The 20473-nt window shown below is 38.7% G+C and overlaps 1 protein-coding gene across 5 annotated transcripts in view; it reads left to right on the plus strand.

The window, feature by feature from the left end:
- The window catches only part of celsr1a (cadherin EGF LAG seven-pass G-type receptor 1a), a 110187-nt gene that overhangs the window by 56182 nt on the left and 33532 nt on the right, over positions 1-20473 (plus strand). For all 5 annotated transcript variants that reach the window (XM_020601361.1, XM_020601360.1, XM_020601363.1 and 2 more), the window contains exons 7-14: positions 12248-12405; positions 14484-14647; positions 14992-15117; positions 18812-18978; positions 19158-19343; positions 19444-19557; positions 19725-19899; positions 20013-20154. In XM_020601361.1, the coding sequence (XP_020457017.1) occupies positions 12248-12405; positions 14484-14647; positions 14992-15117; positions 18812-18978; positions 19158-19343; positions 19444-19557; positions 19725-19899; positions 20013-20154 (1232 nt within the window). The remainder of the gene's footprint in view (positions 1-12247; positions 12406-14483; positions 14648-14991; positions 15118-18811; positions 18979-19157; positions 19344-19443; positions 19558-19724; positions 19900-20012; positions 20155-20473) is intronic.

Below are 20473 nucleotides of genomic sequence, written 5' to 3' on the forward strand. Positions count from 1 at the left end.
ACTGCTATTTCTCCATGTACAATCTTTTTTGACTGAATGGTGCTACAAATTTTTACAAGCAACCAGGTTAGACATTACTTAGATTTTCACTACATTAGGCTTTTTTTTAAATATTGCAGACTGGTTTAGTAAATTACTAGTTTGAAACCTGCTTGTTGTTACTAAGAATACACATAGTAATGAGGCTGATAGATTTATAAATAGCTGTTCCAGGGTTGTTCGTCCCATGCGCCACAGTTGTTTTTTAATAGTCCTACACACATGCACACACAGGCGTTGTGATAATGAGGTGACTGAAGTTGTGCAGGATTGTGCCAGTGTCCACTTTGAAATTCACTGTTGCGCTCTTCAGAAGTCCCAGGGTGCCTCTGTTGAAAAACAGCGGTCAAAGGTCATGGGAGGGTTGGCATGCCAACAGACATGCACATGCCATTGTGACAATGATCTGGGTTCCTTGGAAAGTTATGTGTGCATGTATTTGCATCTGTGGAGGGCAGACAAATATGGAGCTTTTGTGTGTGTTTTTGAATGTGTGCAATGTCTATATTGCTGTTCAGGATAAAACAATAGAAGTGGAAGAATAAAGACATTTTTGAAATTCCATTGAATGAAGATAGTTGACTGTGTTAACAAGGACATCTAAACAGGAAATACACACAGAGATAAAATGATAAACAAGATGGAATTTGCAGAAATCTTAATTATATTTGCATTCATGTTTCCCCAACTATCCTTTAAACAAACACTTTGGAGTGTATGAGTGAATCAGCAATTAGCTGTTAACCTGAGCTATGAATAAACTTCCATTAACATCCATGTGATCCATCCACATGCTTCCAAAACATGGCTGCAGACATGACAAGCATGTGTTTACAGCATTTACTAATACTGCTTTGACTTGACATTAGACATGTTAAAAGTGTTAGACTAGCTAATTTGACTAGTGATATTTCCAGCTAGGGTGTGTAGACAGCATTCTCAGACAGGCTTAGCTGGCTCTTATAACCAGTAGTTCACTTGCCCTGATTCTGCTGCTCATCCCTTGCTCTCACTCTGGTGCTGTTTACATGCCATCATCAGGATGTAAGTGCAAATTATTTCGCAGCATAGCCTGAAGTACTTTTAAAAGCACAGTGAGTATATTTTGCATTCCAGTTGTGATGTATAACTCAACCACTCAGCAGTATTTAAAAACCTATTTGTGTTAACTCAAAGGAGGACAGGTCTTTCTCTAACATATTTTCGTATTAGTGAAAGGTTTGAAAACTTCACTTTGTCTCCATGTCATGTGCTGGGGCAAGTCCACTGAATACCCACCCCATGCCACTTTTTTTGTTTTCTTGTTTCTTTGATGTTTTGGAGTTTATTGAGTTTCCATGGCAAGCTGATATGCAGCTTAATACACACATGTGCACAGTGGATAATTGCTCTTAAAATACCCTGCAAAGATCCAGTAAGTGATTTTGGAGTTGTCGTCCATCTCCTTGTGCTTTTATAGCTAATAGCTGAAAGTACATGCAGTTTGCCTGGGTGGCCGTACTGACATAGAGGGACAGATGCAGCATGTTTTATTAGGTGTTTTTGACAGTGTGATGGAGACAAACACATTTTATCAGCTGTGCTCATTATGTATCTGCACAGATAAGTAGTTAAGGTTCAAGGATTTTATTGTCAGTTCACCATATGAGCAGGACATACAGAAAATTGAAATATGGTTTCTCTCTCACCTAGTATTGGGTGACATAACATTTAGGAACTAAAATAGAATAAAGTAGAATACAAACAGAATAGAATAAGAACTGGATTTACATAATTAGGATAAGTTATTATTAGTTATTAGTTATTATTATTAAATGAAGTTCAGGACTCTGCATTCCTCAGCAGGGTGTGGTTTTTGAGGAAGAGGCCATGTTATTCTTTGTTCTTGTATGTTTCCACAGACCTCAAACAGTTGACGTTATCATCAAACCAATATAAACATTGCATTTAAATACCACTAGCTGATTATAATACAATGTAATTGTGGCTGTTTATAAACAGAACATAATTTGTTCAGTGCTGTTAATCACTCAGATATAATTGTAACACATTGTAATTCAGTACTGTATCATATAAATATGCATCAAACCTATGTTTTGTGGCACTGTGACTCCTTTGTTGTGAGTGTGGAAGCTGGATTTGGGGCTTTCACATTCTTGGAGCATTCCTTGTGTTTTCCTGTTGTAAATTTTACCTGCTCTTCACATAGCATAGTGTCTCCCAGTGTGATATAAATCTGCCAGAGAGACCCTTGTCTTAAGGCAGCCGAGCATGAGTTGTAGTACATGAGTTGTGCTTGGTAGTAGGAGAGATGTTTCTGAAGTTAGCAGAGAGGAATTATGTTTTTCTTTATTATTGGCAAATGGTAGCAAATCCAGCCACAGACACTTCAACATAATCTGCTTCTTCTTGCACATGAAAATATTTGTCTTAATAGAACTTCTCTATAGTGATGGGGAAAATATTGAAGAAGCACTTACACAAAGCACATATTGCAAACATAACAATTTACATTTTATTTAGTGTCATTTAGAAGATTTTTGCATATGCAAATAAGGCAAATGGAATTAAAACACAAAACTCCTCCTAACTGGAGTGAATAGATTTTCACATGACAGCATAAATATGCATAAAAATTCTGCACACACACACACACACACATAGTGACGTGGCTTGGTTGTGGGCTGCAGGTCTAATTTGGTTATCTTCTCTCTCACGGTGTCTCTCTCCCAGGACGGGGGGAGTCTGGTGGACTCCAGTGGGGCTCTGCGCCTCCCGCTCTATACTGCCTGGCTGGAGCTCAATCAGAAGGAGGTAACCGCTGACCTCTAGCCTAGTCCCCACTGGTGCTCTTTTTCCTGGGATCTCATTTAGTCCCTCCTTTGCTTCCAGTACAGTGCTAAATAACTCTATTGTACATGCTTGCCTCAGATATACAGTGGTAACGTGGCCTCTAACACTAGTGTTGTAACACTAGTTTAAACTCACTCCAGACTGGTCTGGACTGTAGAAGGGCTTATATTAGGAGCTGGTGGTTTTCTGGTCTTAGTTTAGCTGTTGAAGGCTTGTGGGCCTTGTCTCAATGTGGTCTGACTTTCTTCTGTCTCCAGTTTTTGACTTCGGGTTGATATTATGATATTATGTGCCACTTTTAGCCCCAAAGCATATTATAACTGTTTCATGACTTAAAGATGGCCTGTGGAGTTTATTTTTTTGTAAACAAACAAAATTATGTTTACATAATTATATCTCACCAAAATATTCTGTGTATCCTTGAGGTATGACAATCATGTTGAATCCATTACCTTTCTCCTAAAGTATTTGCAAACCCGATTTAATTAAAATCATGCAATGTTTACACCCATTTGTGCTTTGTAGGCGCAGTGCTATACTTTTAGTATTAGCATCTTACTGTCACCAAATGTCATTCAGTAGACTACTGAAACAACAGCGGAGGAATATGTATTATATGGCCCATGTAATGCATGTGTGTCCTCATACACAGTAAAAACAAAGCAGGGACTAACTCATCAAAACAGTGCTGCTGTTTGTCAAAAACCTCACAGTGTGCCTTTAATATAAATGTGCAAAACTCAGCTTTCAGTATCTTCTGCTTCAGCCTGGTGTTGCATGTTCAGGTACCCTCACATCCTTATTTTAAAATTACACTTAGCACAGATGCTAGCATACAATGAAGAGAAACATCATTTTAAATTCACAGAGAACACTAGCCTATGTCTGTGGTGTATGGATGAGGAATGCCTAGGCTTTGTAGGTTTGGTTGATTCCTGTCTTCCAAGTTGCAGGAGCTGGATCACTGAATCACTGCTGCATCTTTCTGGTTGTCCTTTAATACTTTTGCATGTAGACATGCAATTTATTATCCTGTGTGACTATATGTCACAGTCCTCCTTTACATCTTTATCCGCCTAGCTCCACTGTTCTGTCTGCTTGGAGAGGCTTCTCATATCTAAAAAAGGACTGGTGGTGTATAACATTGACACAGTAACAGCATTCTTGCTCACCTGTCATCTTTCATTGACATCCTCCATAGAGGTTTATTTAGGTGAAATAAATATGTCTGAGTCTTGACAGGCAGGCAGGGCAACATGTAGGTAGGTTGACACCCAGTGAGCAGTGATTATGTGATCCTTGGCAGCAGAGTGGTGGTGCAAAGTACTGATTCTGTCAGCTGTGATTAATGATCATTGGAGATGGCTCAGCAAACGTCTCACACAGTTCTGTTTAGATTGTAATTCAGTGTGAGGGATTTCATTTTAGATGATATCCTTAATCTCGTCTGGTGTTACACTAAGATCCGTTCATGTTCTTAGTGGTTGCTTTAATTGAGGAATTCATTGAATGGTAGTGAGATAGTTGTAGAAAGCAAATGTCTAGATCAAGTTTTCTGCAAGTGAAGTTGTAATTTATTGGGATGTGTGTGTAATGGCTTAAAATAGTTAAACAATTTAGTCCCATATAATATATGTACTATACTTTTAAATAACAGTAGAATAAAAAACTGTATAAATATATATTCTTCTTAAGAATGTGGTTAGTTTGTAATAAACAATGAAGTCTCAATGGAACACATGATTAACCTTTTTTTTCTTTTGGCGTGTTAGTTGACTCTAAATTGCCCATAGGAGTGTGTGTGTGTTTGGTTGTTTGTCTGCATGTCAGCCCTGTGATAGACCGGCAGCCTGTCCAGGGTGGACCCCGTCTCTCATCCCACAGACTGCTTTCATACATGACTGACTAACTCACTACATTTCTCTGTCTCGTGTCTATCTCCCTTCACCTTCTTCCATCTTTGCATTCCTTCCTCACTCTGCTGTGATGTGTGTATGTGTGTCACTGAAAGGAGGAAATTTCACACACCTCACTTAGCATGACCTAAACCTCTTATTAATGTTGAGAGAGACAGACAGACAGTGGAATTTTGTGGGGTAAGAGAAAAAAAGAGATAAAAATGCTTATGAAGTGTAAAAAAGATAAGAAAGAAAAACATTCATGTAGTTTATAACCACTCTATACTCCTGCATAGTACTAATTTGTCTTCCTCCTCCTCTTGCACCTCTCTGTCTCCCCAACCTTCTCTCCTATCTTTTTCAACTTGTTTGTATCTCTTATCTCTTATACAATCCCTATTAAAGGACTGTTTAAATAGATGGTCACTATGGTCATGCAGACCCAGCGCTATATGTTGTACCCTTAAGATCATAGGAATTGCATTACTGTATATTTTTCCACAAGAATATTATCCTGCAACACAAAGTGATTTGGTTCTTTGATTTTATAATTCATAATAAATTTGAAAACATTTCGGGAGTTTTTTGACAAGAGTTAGATGAGAAGATCGAAACCACTGTCCTAGGCTAGAAGAAGAAAGCACTTAGCTTAGCATATATATTGGAAGTATAATTAATTTTTACACACCTGTGTACCACATAAACAAATGAGATACGTGAATTACTAAGATTTAGTGTTTTGTTTTTACCTTTGGATAGGCTAGCTGTCTCCCATTTCTCACCTACTTTATGCTAAGCTAAGCTAACCAACCGTCTGTCAGCTGTATTCTGATACAAGCTTTGATCATAATGTAATAGCCTATAGCACTGTTTAAAGATCAAAATACCTTTATAATCACCATTCTATGGTTGCAGACACGTGAATCGCTGTTCCAATTAACAAATGTTGGGCAAATAACTTGCCAAGACTAAATCCATGCTGTATGTCAAAGAGACAAAAACTGCCTATAAATTATGCTTTAACAAAGGGATGCAAGGCATAAATCATAAGGTAATCCCATTCATGTCAATAAAAAGGCAGATGGCCATGTCTGTAAAGTTGTAGCAGGAATTTTCTGGAGCTGTTCCAAATAGGATACTGTTACCCTTACCTCAGTTTGTGTGTCATCCACACATTTGTTTCACTGCATGATACCTACAAGCTAACAATGGCTGCTGTCCATCTGTTACATGGACAAATGGAAGCATGAGGAGAAGATGAAGACAGCAGTAATATATAGGCTTGAACATGGGACATCGTAGTCTTGTCTCAAGCCTCTAGGAACTGTGAGTGTTTGAATAATTCACATGTCTAAGTTTACCAAGCCACAGGGTAGGTGAGGTCATGTGAACATGAGTGAGTCTGTTGCTGCCAAGGGGAAGGTGGGATGCACTAACCTGTGCATGACAAGCCAAATATCAACTTTACATACACACACACACATCCTTGCAGTCGTCACTTACAGAATCCGTACATAGACTTACATTCATTTCCAGGTGATATATCCTAGCCTTAACCAGAATCGCTTTTTGCCTAACCATAATCCTTACCCTAATACTTAACCAAAGCTGACACTTGCTCTAACCTTACACCCCGTCATTTTTGTAAAATGTAATAAATTATTCGTGGGGCACAACCTCTGGGCCCCATAAATGACTTATGGTCCCCGCAAAGCACTGTGCTCCCACACACACGTTTCTAAGAGAGATATTGGTGTTGTTTCAATGCCTGTCTTTATTTTGGCTCCAGGTTTTTCTCCTGTTTATATTGCAGCACTAAGACTGTTATTTTATAGATACTTTATAATAATAAAAACATTTTGTCTATTGCATGCACATACACACCTCAAAACATCAGGAGATCGCATTTTTAAATATCCATTGAATGTAATTTCCAGCCCAGAGTTGGAGTAACAATGGTATTTCTGCAGGCGGGCCACAATAAAATAATAGACTGTGTGCCCTTTTTTCATTTATTATCAAAATGAGCTGTGCTGCCGTCTGCAGCCCTGCTAGCCGCTTCCTGTCTTACACATACACACATGCTTGTGGCTCACTCAGTCAACACACAGGCTTAAACACATTCTGCAGACATCCTTCCCATGCTGCTCATACACACGCACCAACACATAATCACCACTGACTGTTCCTTCTATCCCACCCTCTATACACACACACACGCTTGTCAAACACACTTTATATCTTTATATACCTATTGTCATGACGCATGCACTAACATAACATAAACCTAATTCAAGCTTTAAATCTAAAATCAAGTATTAACTCTTAATCAGGTCTTTGGGGTTTTGAGGACTAGCCAAAATCTCCTCACAACAATGGTATCAAACTTGAGTTTGTCCGCACAGCCGCAGATAAACATGTATACAAACACACACACGCTGTGTTTTCAGTCCTTGTGGGGACTTTACATTGACTTACATTCATTTCCTGTAGACTTATCCTAATCTTAATCATAACCACTACTTGCCTAACCCTAACCCTAACCTTAACCTAACCCTAAACTGCGTTACCACCCTAAAATTCATTCGATTTAATGGCCGAGTCCCCACAGTGTGAGTGTGTTAACAGGTTTCGGCCTTCATGATGTAAGTGATACAAAGGCACACACACACACATATTTTCCATTCATCAGTTAGTTGCTCACGTTTATGGTGTTTTTGATGAAGCTGTGTTTTGCATGTAACTCAATCTGTGCTGCAAGGCTCTTTATGCCAGCCACAGGGCTGCTTGAGATATCATGTCAGCTATGACAGGCAGCCTAATGACTATAGAGGTGTCAGCGTGTATTTCTCTGTTGGTGGGAGGGAGAGGGTGCGTGTGCTTTGGTCTTTGTCCTGTGTCTTTGTGTAGACTAGTTGCTACTGTTGAAAGAAAGTGTGCATGTTTTGATTGCATTTGGCACTATTTTTGGTGTATGTTGGAATGTTTGTGCATGCATTTGTCTATGAGTGTGTATATGTGTGTGTGTGTGTGTGTGTGTGTGTGTGTGCATTCCTCCATCCACTTGTGTCTTATGCCCTCTTTGTCTCTGTGGCAAGCTGTGGGGATCAAGTATGTTGCCATGGCTGCACCAAGCCTATCGTTCCCTGGAGACGACACCTTAGAGAGAGGGAATCTTCAACGGCTCAGAGTTGGGCAGAGGGTAAATAAGAGACTCTCATGGGGCCCTTCCAAGTGATGGCCAAGTGTACTTTGAAAATAGAAAGTCAGAAAGATGCTTGAAACTATATACAGTTCTGCTGGCCATAGTTACACAGCTAACAGACACACTCAGCTAACTGGACACCAACGTTCAATGTAGTACATTGCATCCAATGAAGACTTATTTAAAAAGGAATTTCCCTCTTTTTTAGGGGTTTGATGTATAAACTGTGGAGTGAAGATATGTGTGTGATCACCACCACCTCTTTTACCTATCAACATTTAGCTTTCAAGTGTTTCCAGAGAAAAGCTATATATCATTAGCACTTACTGATTTGTATGTCTGCCTGTCAAAGTGTAAATATTTTACAGCATAATCTTTTAAACTATAGTGACTCAGGGTAGGAGACACTCTGCTCCTCCTCTGGAAGAGTTCAAATAAGACAGGATGTAAATGTAGAGGACAAACTGCTGCCTGTGGTGGGGCTTTCCATGCAAAGCAAAAAATTTAAAGCAGAAAAAATTGTGAAAAATGTATTTAAAATACACTGGACAGAGACTAGCATTTGTTTGGAACTGCAGTATGTGCATTTATAATTTTAAAAATGCAGTATTTTCTCAGTAGTACAAATGTCTTTCCTGTCAAGATATATGCTTTCAATATTCATCTAATCAGAACATTCTACAATTATTAACTATAGTTTTGAGTAAGAATAAGTTTTAATTTACTCACATTCTTGCTTGTTAAATCTCTATTAAAACATTTTAATGTCAAGTGGAATTAAAACAAAATGCTGCTCAAAAGTAAAAGCTGAGAGGAATAATTTGAAAAAATGGTATACACAAGAATACCGCTACCTTTTTAATGTTTATGACTGGGCATTTTTAATCTTTGACCATTTTCTTTTGCATTACACTTGTATATAATGACATGTCAGTTTTCTATGAAAATGGCACAAAAAACCTAGAGAGGCCCTGATGTACAAATTATTTTAAACATTTCAAAGTCAGTTTTCAAAACCCTTTCTAAATTCTGGGAAATAAGGAAACACTGATTTGTGTGATTTATCCAGTATTAAACAGAACATTTTGTCACCCTTTTATGATTTTTGGTGCAGACATGAAGCCTTAAAATCTAAAATCTGTGAAAACTACCCATATTTTGTTTTCAGTAGTTTCAGATGTTATCTAGTTTTGTTTGAAAATGACCATGGTATATATGAATGTATGATGTTCTGCAGCCTGGACACAGTTGGATGAAATATCATGAATTTGTGCATAATGGCTTTGCATGAAAACTCGTGAGTCTAGAATAGTTAGTGCTAATATATCCCCTACATGTTACATGCATCACCTAGGTAAATACATGTAGCTGTGCACTTACTCAGTGTGTCAATACATGGGTGTATTAGTCTATGAACCAACACATGTAACAGCTGCACCTCCTGAGATTTTGGAACGTGGCTTCATCTGGGTACTGTATCTCTCTCTCACTTGCTCTCTCCCATGTTATGCTTCCTCTCTTTGTCTTTATCTCATGCCTTCCTCGCTTGGCTGAACTCAAAAGAGATGATAAGACTGTAATCTGTGTGAGTACAGGCTTCTCTGAAGAGTCTGCTCACAGAGTGGTTTTCTTTATCTGCGGCAAATTAACTTGTGTAACACTTGAAAACCTTTTGCATAGTTAAGAATTTAAGTCTGTTTAACTTAACTCACATTTGTCAGATTTGCTTGTTTGTTAGTTTTTTGGGGAAATGTACTCATTGATATTGATCTTACTTTTTGCTCCTAGTCATGAGATTAATGTCTATTTTCTTATCTTAGTCTCAAAATGAAAGCAATTGAAACATTTTCGTCAAATGCTGATTTTGTGCTCATTGCCGCTTTGACAGCAGCTGTTGAAGCGATAGCCATTGGTCAGTGTGCTGTTATAGTGGTTGATATTCAAATAACTTCACTCACATATTGTAGTGTCACCAAAATCACTTCACGAATTAATGGCCGCCTGCCAGTGGTACTACATCAATTAGTTTTGAAATAAAAATGCTTTTGTATATTTTTGGTGAATTTTTATTGGGAAAAAAATATTCAATACTGTAACTTTACTGTTAGTTCACTGTTAGACAGTAGTGTCACCAAAATCGCTCATCCTTGTGGATAGACTGGAACCCCCAAGAAAAAGAATTATTGCAGCTTCAGGAAAGAGAAGCAGAGCAGGCTGATGAGGGTACAGGTGCATCTTCAGCGTTTGAGGAGAGGCTCCAGACCTTTGCCCCTGTGAAGCTATAAAATATTTCCAGGAAATTATATAAAATAATTTTGTATTGAGGTTTATCTGTGTGTGTGCATGAATGTGACATGATTATGCCTGTGACAGATGGACTAGTGTAAAAAAAAGAATGAAATTAAATGTGAAAAAGAAAGAAATCACAAGTGTAGTACTCCTGTTTGTTTTTATGGAAAGTATCTGTTTTTTGTGGAATCAGTGGAAACAGAGCATGTGGAAGGGAGTGGCCACAGTAGACGATAAGAAAACTCCCTCAGTGTTGGAAAATATGCCAGGACCGGAGCCCACCTGAGCCTGCACCCCTCTGTTGCCAGCCTCTTTTTTATCTTTTTCACTCTCTTATTGGTCAGTCTCGCTTTCTTTTCCATTTTTCTCCCACTTTTTTCCCTCTTCCTTTGTTTGCCTCTGCCCCACCAGTATCTCATTACTCTAATCCTATTTATGTTGGGGACACATGCACACACATTGGCCTTTTTTTTTTTTTATCTCTGCCGCTTTTTTCTCCCCCTCTCTTCTATTGGTTTTGAGCAACTTTATCTCTGTTTCATATGAAACACAATGTGCTGTTGTAATCACTTTATTAAAGAACAAATTGACCAAAAAAAAAGGACTTTTGTTTTTTATTTTGTAATACTGAACCTTTAACACACCACCTCAGTGGTTTGAAAGTCTCTTTTGCCAGCGCTCAGCCTGTCAACTTTTAGGAAGCCTGGGTGCCTTATGTAAATAAACAAAGCACAGTGATCAAATCTGGGATCTGTAGTCCCGTTGTTGTCTGTTTTTCTATTCTAGCCTCCCAAGAGAGAGAGCAGAGAAAGCTGACTAATCATTTTAGCAAATGTAAGCCACTCACAGTAAGGAAATGAAAAGGTTATGTTTTCATTTCAAAATAGTTTGCATATGTATCAAAAAGACCGATTTCTTTTAACAACATTGAGTTGATGTGTTGACTCCAAATTGACTTGTTAAGGAAATGCTCCATTGAACTTTTACAAAACATATGGATGGTGTCAAGAACTTTGCATTGCTGCTTTATATTGATTTTTGCTCTGCTTTTAACTGTATCCAGCCTCATATTTTAGCAGACTGCCTCACTAATAGTTTTAACATTGATTGTGGTTTAATATCTTGGTTGATTGAATTTTTTTTTTTTTTTTACAAAAAAAAGTGAGTTAATGGAGTTTTATCTGGTGTCCTTATACCCTCCTCTGGTATATCTTCACCCCCTAATTGTGTCTTTACTCAACAAAGATGTTCTTGACCATGGCCCAGTAATGGATGATTTTATTGATTGCCCCTTGGGGATCTTAAAGTTGACCTTATCTTTCCTTAAAAACTAAAGTGATTTGTTGACCTGATTATATAAGCTGATCCACATTTGTCAGCCACAGACCTTGATGGAGGAATTTGCCTACTTTGTAATCATTAAGTCCAAGCAAAAGCACAGTGTTTTTTTGCTGTCTTAAGCCAACTGAGCCTTGTGTACTTATTCTCCAAGCCAGCTAAGGGCACTTAGACATTGTATAAGTAGCACTGATCCACACTGAGCGAATATTTTTTGCCATTTTGTTATTACTGGACAGCAGACAGTCTAGAGCCTCAACAGTTTTTTATCTACCTATTTCAGCTGCTTATTCATTACCTTAAGCAGCAAGTTCAACAGCTTAGCGATTACATGTACTGTAGCTGTTCCTTTTAACCTTTTATCCATGTTTATTTAACTGGTCAGGTGTTATAGCTGACTCAGTAAGTGGACACGCTTTTAAGTCAAATGAAAATGATGTTGTTATCAAATTACTTTGCTGCTCCACAGTCTGTCCAAGTACCCCCCCAGCAACTGCAGAAATAATCTTTTAGGGTAAAAGTGGAATCACTAGAGTAGAGAATTCTTAGAGGTTTACCAATTTTAACACTATAATGTGTAAATGTTGATGAATACCTGAATGTAATGGTTATTGTATTTTTACAGCCTAACATTGGACGTCTAGGCACCCCTCATGGACCCTCTGGAGAAAAGGTGGCTGTGGTTGCTGTAGACGACTGTGATATCTCCATGGCAATACGCTTTGGAAAGCAGATTGGTAACTACTCTTGCGCTGCCCAGGGCGCCCAGACCGGACAGAAGAAGTAAGCTAGAATCTTTCCACCTTTGGGTTTTTACACTCATTTTCTCCAATCCATCCCACACACAGAAAAATATATTATGACTTGGAGGCTATGTGAAGTTGCCGTCATTACAACAGATTAGACAACACTTATGCTATCATCCTCTCCTCCTCTTGTCTTTTAATCTGTGTTCATCCTTGTAGCCTTTCTGCTGACAGACATGGCTTTAGAAGCTCATCTGCAACAGGCTTAAATTGACTTACTCGTGTGTTTACCACATGCTAATTAATTTTTATTTTTATAGCATGACAGTTTTCTTATTGGGCCTTTTGGAGAGCTGGCATGCAGAGACACATTTAGCATAGAGAGGGTGGAGCCACAGAGAGAGAGGGACAGAGAGAACACTTCAAAGCAGAGTTAATGACGTTACATTCTTTCGGGAACTTGTGCAGGTCACAGGTGCTGAGAGGTATTGTATTTAAAGGATATTTTAACTGCATCAAGGTGGAATATACAAATATACAATACACTGGTGCATATTGTGCTGCAAACAAAGAAACGTCTAAAAGGTCTCAATTTTGGAAATGTCTTGACATGATACTGGGTGTCACTGAGACAGACAGCATGAACCACTTGCTTGACAGTCAAAGGTGCAAAGAATATCTTCTGCCTACAGAAACCATGCAAACATTTTCACTTTACAAAATATCTTTTTGTGTTTGTAAAATTCAGTATCAAACATCAGTGATATTTCTCCAAAAGATTGGGTTGTTAAATGCATTTTTAGATGTATCATTGAAATACATAGACATTTTAAAATAAAGATATTGCATATCAGTCATTATAATTTATGGCTCTAAAACTGGTTACAAAATGTAACAGAACTGAGTGATTTTCCTCACTGAATTCCTAAAAGACTTGTTAAGTAAGCAAGACATGTTCCTGGACAAGCAACAGTGATTACACACAGCTCATACATTCAGTTATTTAGATGGATTTTTTTGTGCAGCATTGCATCACAGTAAATTTCTGAAAGGCCCATGGCTTTTGATCTTGAGAGGCTCGTTGTGTTAACAGCTTCCTGCATGACCTACTGTTTTGTTAGTCATGGTGATGGGAGCAGTTAGCCTTGTGACACCTTAAAAACGTGGATGCAATAAGCTTACTTCCAAAATGTCAGTCTTACCTTATCTCAGTTGCCCTTTCCAGAGTGAGATGGGGGCACTGGAGGATATACATAAGCCCCTTTTCTTCGCCCTTATTTGTCACCAATTTATGAAGAAAACGGAATAGAAATGAACATTTATGAACATCATTATGCTTTTTTAAGACAGTATAGTTGGGAATTTATTCAATTGCTTTGTCAGTTTTGTATTCAAGGAGTCAGAATATCAGTCTATTCTGTGTAGAGCTGAATCAGTGTGTTTGTGATTATCTAAGTCTAATTTTGTGGTTTAGTGTGTCATAGTTTTGGGCAACCAAAATATTTCACATCATCATATAAGAGATTACTTATAAGGGTGTGATGAGCTCTCATGCCACGAGATCTCACAGTATTAAAACATAATGACATTTATTGTCTAGGTGAAAAGTTGTCTCACGATATCAGTACATAACAGAACCAGAGTGACAGCCAGCATGATGAAGTGTGAGGGTGAAATTAGTACAGAAGATGCCCCCTCCCCTTTTTATGTTAAAATTGTGTGTAATAGTTCAGTTAGAAGGTTACACACAGCTTTACTTAGAACTTAGAAGCCTATGCATAACTGTGCATGAACTCATGCACAGTTAATGAGGTCTGAACAGACTCATGAAATCACAGAGAGAAGCCAGTCAGTTGAGGTTGTGGCAAAACATTTCAAAATGCACCTGCATTGCTTTGTATTTTGTGACTTTTAGTGGAATAAAAGACTAGTTTTCCAGTAATATATTTCATTATTGAAAATTTCTTAAAAACAGTGTTAAAATAATGTCTTTTTCTCATGAACCCTGTATCATGTATCCTCTTGTCTCATGAGCTAAGGGTATCATCCCACCACTATAGTTACTGAGCATTCTGGATTTTGCTCTGATCAGCTTTCTGCCTGTGTCCTCTGTAGATCTCTGGACTTAACAGGACCGCTGTTGTTAGGTGGAGTTCCCAACCTGCCTGAGGACTTCCCAGTCAGGAACAGAGATTTTGTGGGCTGCATGAGAAACCTCAGCATCGACAGCAAACCCATTGACATGGCCAGCTACATTGCTAACAATGGCACCACAGCAGGTTAGACATGCTGCGTGGTAAACAAGAACCAAGCTCAGCCCACTTCACAAGCCTCTGAAACAACATTCTTGGTGATTTATGTTGTCCTTATGCTATTCAGTAAATCTTACACACTCTTAAGCATTCAAATGTCACAAAACCAACTCACTACTTTAAAATAACAATGCTTAAAATGCTTTGCCCAATTTAAAAATCTTTCTGAAATGCATGACATAATTAGTGAGCAATTTCGCAAGTACGATTTCTAACTCCCAAGAACAAATATATAATGTACACATAAAAATGCCAATAAATACCATATTACCTGACTTTTTTCAGATTAATTAAATGTGCTTATTATTCAGGTTGCCCTGCAAAGAAAAACTTTTGCACAAAAGATGTGTGTCAGAATGGAGGAGTGTGTGTGAGCAAGTGGAACACCTACAGCTGCGACTGCCCAACCGGTTATGGTGGCAAGAATTGTGAACAAGGTAAGAAGTGTTTGTGTGTGTGCTCCATTTACATATATATTTCTATGCAGATGTGTCTCTGGCCAACTGTGTATGTCTCTGTTTGCTCCTCTGTGAACTTCTATGTGTAGACACATGTATGTTTACCTACATTAAGTGTGTATGTGCATCTTGAGGACTTCCAGGAAACAGTGTGTGTTCTGGGAGATCAAATGAGACAAGGAACACCTCCTTTGATTCACTCTGACTCATGCAACAGTCACAGAGAAAAGTTACAGTGAAGCATCTGCTCACTAGTGTACAGATACTAAAAATGGCCTCAGGTTTTTAAGGACAAAGAACTAATTCTGACTCACTCCTCAAAACCCTGACTCAAAGAATTTAACAAAAGATGTGCGCACATACTGCGCTGAACCCAAAGCTGTCCTCAGTGTGTCTCTGCTGCCACCTCAGTAGCCATGTGACACACAACTCGAATTACTGTAGTGCAGACCTGGTACCTATAGTATAGGTTAGGTAGATAGATAAGGAGACAAATAGATAAACAGTATGTAGTTTGTCAGTCAGCACATTATGGGCTTGCCAGCAGTTATTATTTACACTCTATAACCTGTCTTATATTCTTTGGTGGTAAGGAGAGAACTCTGATTTCATCCTTCAGGGCGTGCTTGCAAACAATGTGCGAAGGTGTCAATACTTTTCTGCTCTCTCTCATCTGAGAGGTAGCCGCCTAGCCAGTGCCAGGCCTCAGTATCCAATATCTGAAGTGGGCTAGGATCACAGCAAACTAGGAAGAGGTTTTGGCTGTTCTGCTGCTTGTTGACACATTTGGTTTGTGGCTTCACACACCTTGCCGTCACATGCGAAACCAGAGATCTGTTATCATTTTACACTGCAAAAAGCATCCAGACTGGACAGACAGTCTAGAATGCACTGGAAGTCATCCATCTGCTCAGATTGTTTTCTTCTAATTCTCTCAGATCATATTTCAATTTTACAGTCCATTTTTTGAGAAATGAGTTCAGTCATGCTAACTTCAAACTGAATTCAATCAGGATAAATATAACCATACTTTTTACTGGAAAACACATTTACATGGTGAGGGGTGGCTTGTTATGATAAGTAGATCTGAAATTTGAATCTCCTGACTGGTATCCAATAAGCTGTTGCAATAATTAGGAATGTGTTTACAGTCAACATACCTGGTTAATAAGTATATTTGCCGAGTATTCACATACAGTACAAAAGTGTAAAAGGTGTTTCATAAAGAAACAAGCCTCAGTTTGTTCCTAAACTCACTGCACAAACTGTACCCTGAGCCTCACTCTGATCCAGTAGAAGGACTGTGTGAAATTTAAAATAGCAAAATAAGGAAAAACTCAAAAAAAAAAATGTTGAATGAAAATTGCATTCTGTGATTCAGTCTCCATTAAATCATTCATATTTTATGTGTTATGTGTTTTAGCCATGATAGCACGTGGCTCTAGGGATGACTACCATAATTATAACATTTGTGGTTCACAGTGAAATATCTTGACAGCTCATGGAGGTATTGTCAATACATGCGCTACAGATGTGCACAGTTCCTTGAAGATAAATTCTAAAGACTTTTGTCATCCACTGACTTTTCAGCACCATCATCAGGTCAAAATTTATTTCCATCAGTCTCAGTATTTTGGGTTCACTGTAAGTTAACAATTAGAATAGTAAAAGCTTAACATGGTGAACCTAGCAAATATCTGACAAACATCAGCATGTTAGCCTAACCTTGTCACTGTGAGCATGTTAGCATACTGATGGTGGATGTAACATACTCGTCTTTAAGCTAACAACTGCTGCGAGCTGAGTCTTGATAAAGTTAATGAGGACTGGGGTGTGGCTGTTTTCCTCCAGTTTATGGAGGACTAAGGATTGGCTAAGTAGTCAAACTAAAACCACTGCAGCTACCTGCTACCAGGAAAAAATATGTGCTTTATCACATAATTACAGCTTGTGTATGTATGCATTTATGAATGCTCCAGTTGAAATATGTGCCCTGGAGTCTTATGCATAGTTCATGCCGCTGATTATACAGGAGGTTACACCATGTTCTGCTGAAAGATTGACCCTTGCTTTGTGTATGTGGGATTTATGCGAGTTTCTTGATGTCTCTCTCAACATCCACAGGAGTTTATATAGAATGTGTCATGTCTGTAGGATTTTGTGTGGATTTTCAGAATGGCTCTACACATTGGATGATTGTCTAAGAATTACTGTGTAGTAATCCTTTAGACATAAAGTAGTAGTTACGTATATCACATGCAGGAAAATCATGACCATAAAGATCAAATTGGAAGTAAAGAATCTCACAATAACCAAACTATTATTGCTGAAGCAACTCAATATTTAAGAGTTAAGTGAATTTATTTAAGGTTCAAGGATTTTATTGTCAATTCACCGTATGTGTAGGACATAGAGAAAATCGAAATACTGTTTGTCTCTCACCTAGTATTGAGTGCCATAACATTTAAGAACTAAAATAGAATGAAAGAAAGTCACTTTCGGCTTATTCCCTGTGCACAAGGGAAAAGCCCTTGTGCTCTGTAAGCAAATCGTCATGCTGACAACTCGCATGTTGACATTTGGCACGTGTTTTACACCAGATGCCCTTCCTGACGCAACCCTGATTCAAACCCGGGCAGCAGCGGCGAGAGTGCTGCGCCTTAACCACTAGCCTACCAGGGACTAGGAACTAAAATAGAATAAAAATAGAATAGAATAAATAGTATAAGAACTGGATTAACATAATTAGGATAAATCTAAACGGTACAGTTAATAAGCTGTGACTCAAAACCGTGTACAGTCAGTGACAGTAGTGTAGACAATAATAGGAGATTGTCAGATGGTTCAGCATCACCAGGGTGTTGGTGATGAGGTGCATATAGCATATGAGGTATACATGGATGGTACTGCAAATGACCAACAGCAGGCAGATATCCTGGCAAAAAAAGTCAGCAGCAGATTTACATATAATATAACAGACGGTAAAACAGCAGAGGTAGTATTTATTTTTTTTTACCTGTAATATAACAAAAAGGGGGAATGTATTGAGTTTGTGCAAACAGCAGGAGTAGTCTTTATATCTTTTTATTTTCTGTGGTGGGTTACAGTCCGGTAGTGAGCAGTGTTCAACATCCTCACAGCCTGATGGATGAAGCTGTTTGTAACTCTGGTGGAGTGGGCCTGAAGACTCTGATATTTGTCACAATCTGTGACACTTTAATAAAATTGCTATAATATCTATGGTATAGATGACTTAAATATACAGATTCACCACACAGAACTGCTGGTTTTTATTTTATCCCCCAAAATAAACCGCACATTTCTGTCACACTCTTTTGGCAAAGACATGGCTGCTAGTTGTTGTCTCTCCTCATTGTTTCAAAGTACTGAAGAACATAATTATGTCAGAGGTGATCCATCAGTTGGCTGCTCATTCATCCTTGAAACTCTGTAAGCTTTAGTGTCATACGCAAGAGAAGAACAGCTTCTAATTTCATGTTTTTATGCCATAAAGAATCTAGCAGATATTCACTGGAATCTGACCTGAATTCCTTTATAGTAGTGACCTGACATGTTTACTGAAATGTTGCAGTATAAATATGGCACAAATTCTAACTTAAAATGCTACTCATGTCCACAATCGTGCTCTTTCGAATGTCTTGTCCCTGTCCAGCGATGCCATCTCCTCAGTTCTTTGATGGCCAAGCTCTGGTCTCCTGGAGTGAGCCAGACATCACAGTCGCTGTCCCCTGGTACATAGGCCTCATGTTCCGCACCAGGCAATCTGCTGGCACTCTGATGCAGGCCAATGCCGGACCCTCCTCCACTATCAACCTCATGGTGAGATACAGTGTACGGCACATTTTTGACAGATTATTGTCAACAAAATAGCATTTTTCTTCAGCAAACAGTAAAAAAAAAAATGTTACTACTAGGCTCTAACTTATTTGTTCATAGCTGACGTAAAATTCTTCTTGAATGTCCAGTCATCATATTTCTCCATCTTCCCTGCCATCCAGCTCAGTGATCAACAAGTTCGCATGGAAGTGTTGTTGCGACAGCAGCTGGTGGCATCGCTGAGCTTCCCCCAGGTTCGGGTCAATGACGGGGAGTGGCACCACCTGCTGGTAGAGCTGCGGAGCATGAAAGATGGCAAAGACATCAAATACATAGCAGCCATGTCTCTAGACTATGGCATGTACCAGGTACAGGGCATGTTACATCAGTGAAGGTAGTGCATAAGGTCATACATATGTTTTCTTGGGCACAAAATGGTTTTATTTTCAATTCTGTATGTTTAAGCAGAAGTCAATGGAGATTGGTAATGAACTTCCTGGCTTGAAGTTGCAAACTCTTCATGTTGGAGGTTTACCAGGAGATGGAAACTATGTCATCAAAGGATTTGTGGGCTGCATACAGGTGAGTGTGTGTCTGCCAAAAAATGCTTCTCTCTGAACACTTTTCATTCAGAAAAATAATTAAAAAAAAACATTTTTTCTGGTTTTCTTCTTCACTCCCTTTATTCTCTATTTTTCTTGTAATTTCCTGCCTCTGCTTGTTTTTCATCAATCTGTATTGTCCGTCAGGGCATGCGTATGGGTGAGACATCCACCAATGTGGCCAATGTGAACATGGCTCAGGGCCTGAAGATCCGTGTGGAGGACGGCTGCAATTTAGCTGACCCCTGTGACACCAGCATCTGCCCTGACACCAGCCACTGCAGTGATGACTGGAGCACACACACCTGTGTGTGTGACCCAGGTAATGCACACATGCATAAACCCAAGTACCAAAAGTAGTGTACTGTCATCTGTCTATGTTTAACTTAGTAAGGTCTGGGTTTCAATCTGCACTTTTTTCTGTGTGTCCTGCAGGGTACTTTGGTAAGGAGTGTGTGGACGCTTGTCAGCTCAACCCCTGTGAGCACGTTTCCACCTGTGTTCGCAAACCAAGTTCCTCCCATGGCTACACCTGTGAATGTGGGCAGACCTACTATGGCCAATACTGTGAAAGCAAGTAAGTATGTGTATTTAGGCATCTCCTTATGTGGGACCGCATTTAGAGACGGTATAGAGGTTGGTTCAGGCTGTTCACCAGCTCTAAGCATAGAAATCATTGTTGTAAAAGTTCTTAAAATGCATCCTGTTGACTCTATAAATTCTTGTTTTAAAGAAATCACCAACATCTGTGCTGACGGTATCATTAATTGCTATTTTATTGATTCTTGTTTCTTTTTTTTATTTTTTTTTATAAATATTAAGAAAAAACAGGAAAAATGGAAAAAGGAGGTTGGTACATGGCAGGAAGTAGATTTTATAATGTTTCAAATTTACAA

This window comes from Monopterus albus, unplaced genomic scaffold (genome assembly GCF_001952655.1).
Source record: "Monopterus albus unplaced genomic scaffold, M_albus_1.0 scaffold51.1, whole genome shotgun sequence".
Classification (NCBI taxonomy): domain Eukaryota; kingdom Metazoa; phylum Chordata; class Actinopteri; order Synbranchiformes; family Synbranchidae; genus Monopterus; species Monopterus albus.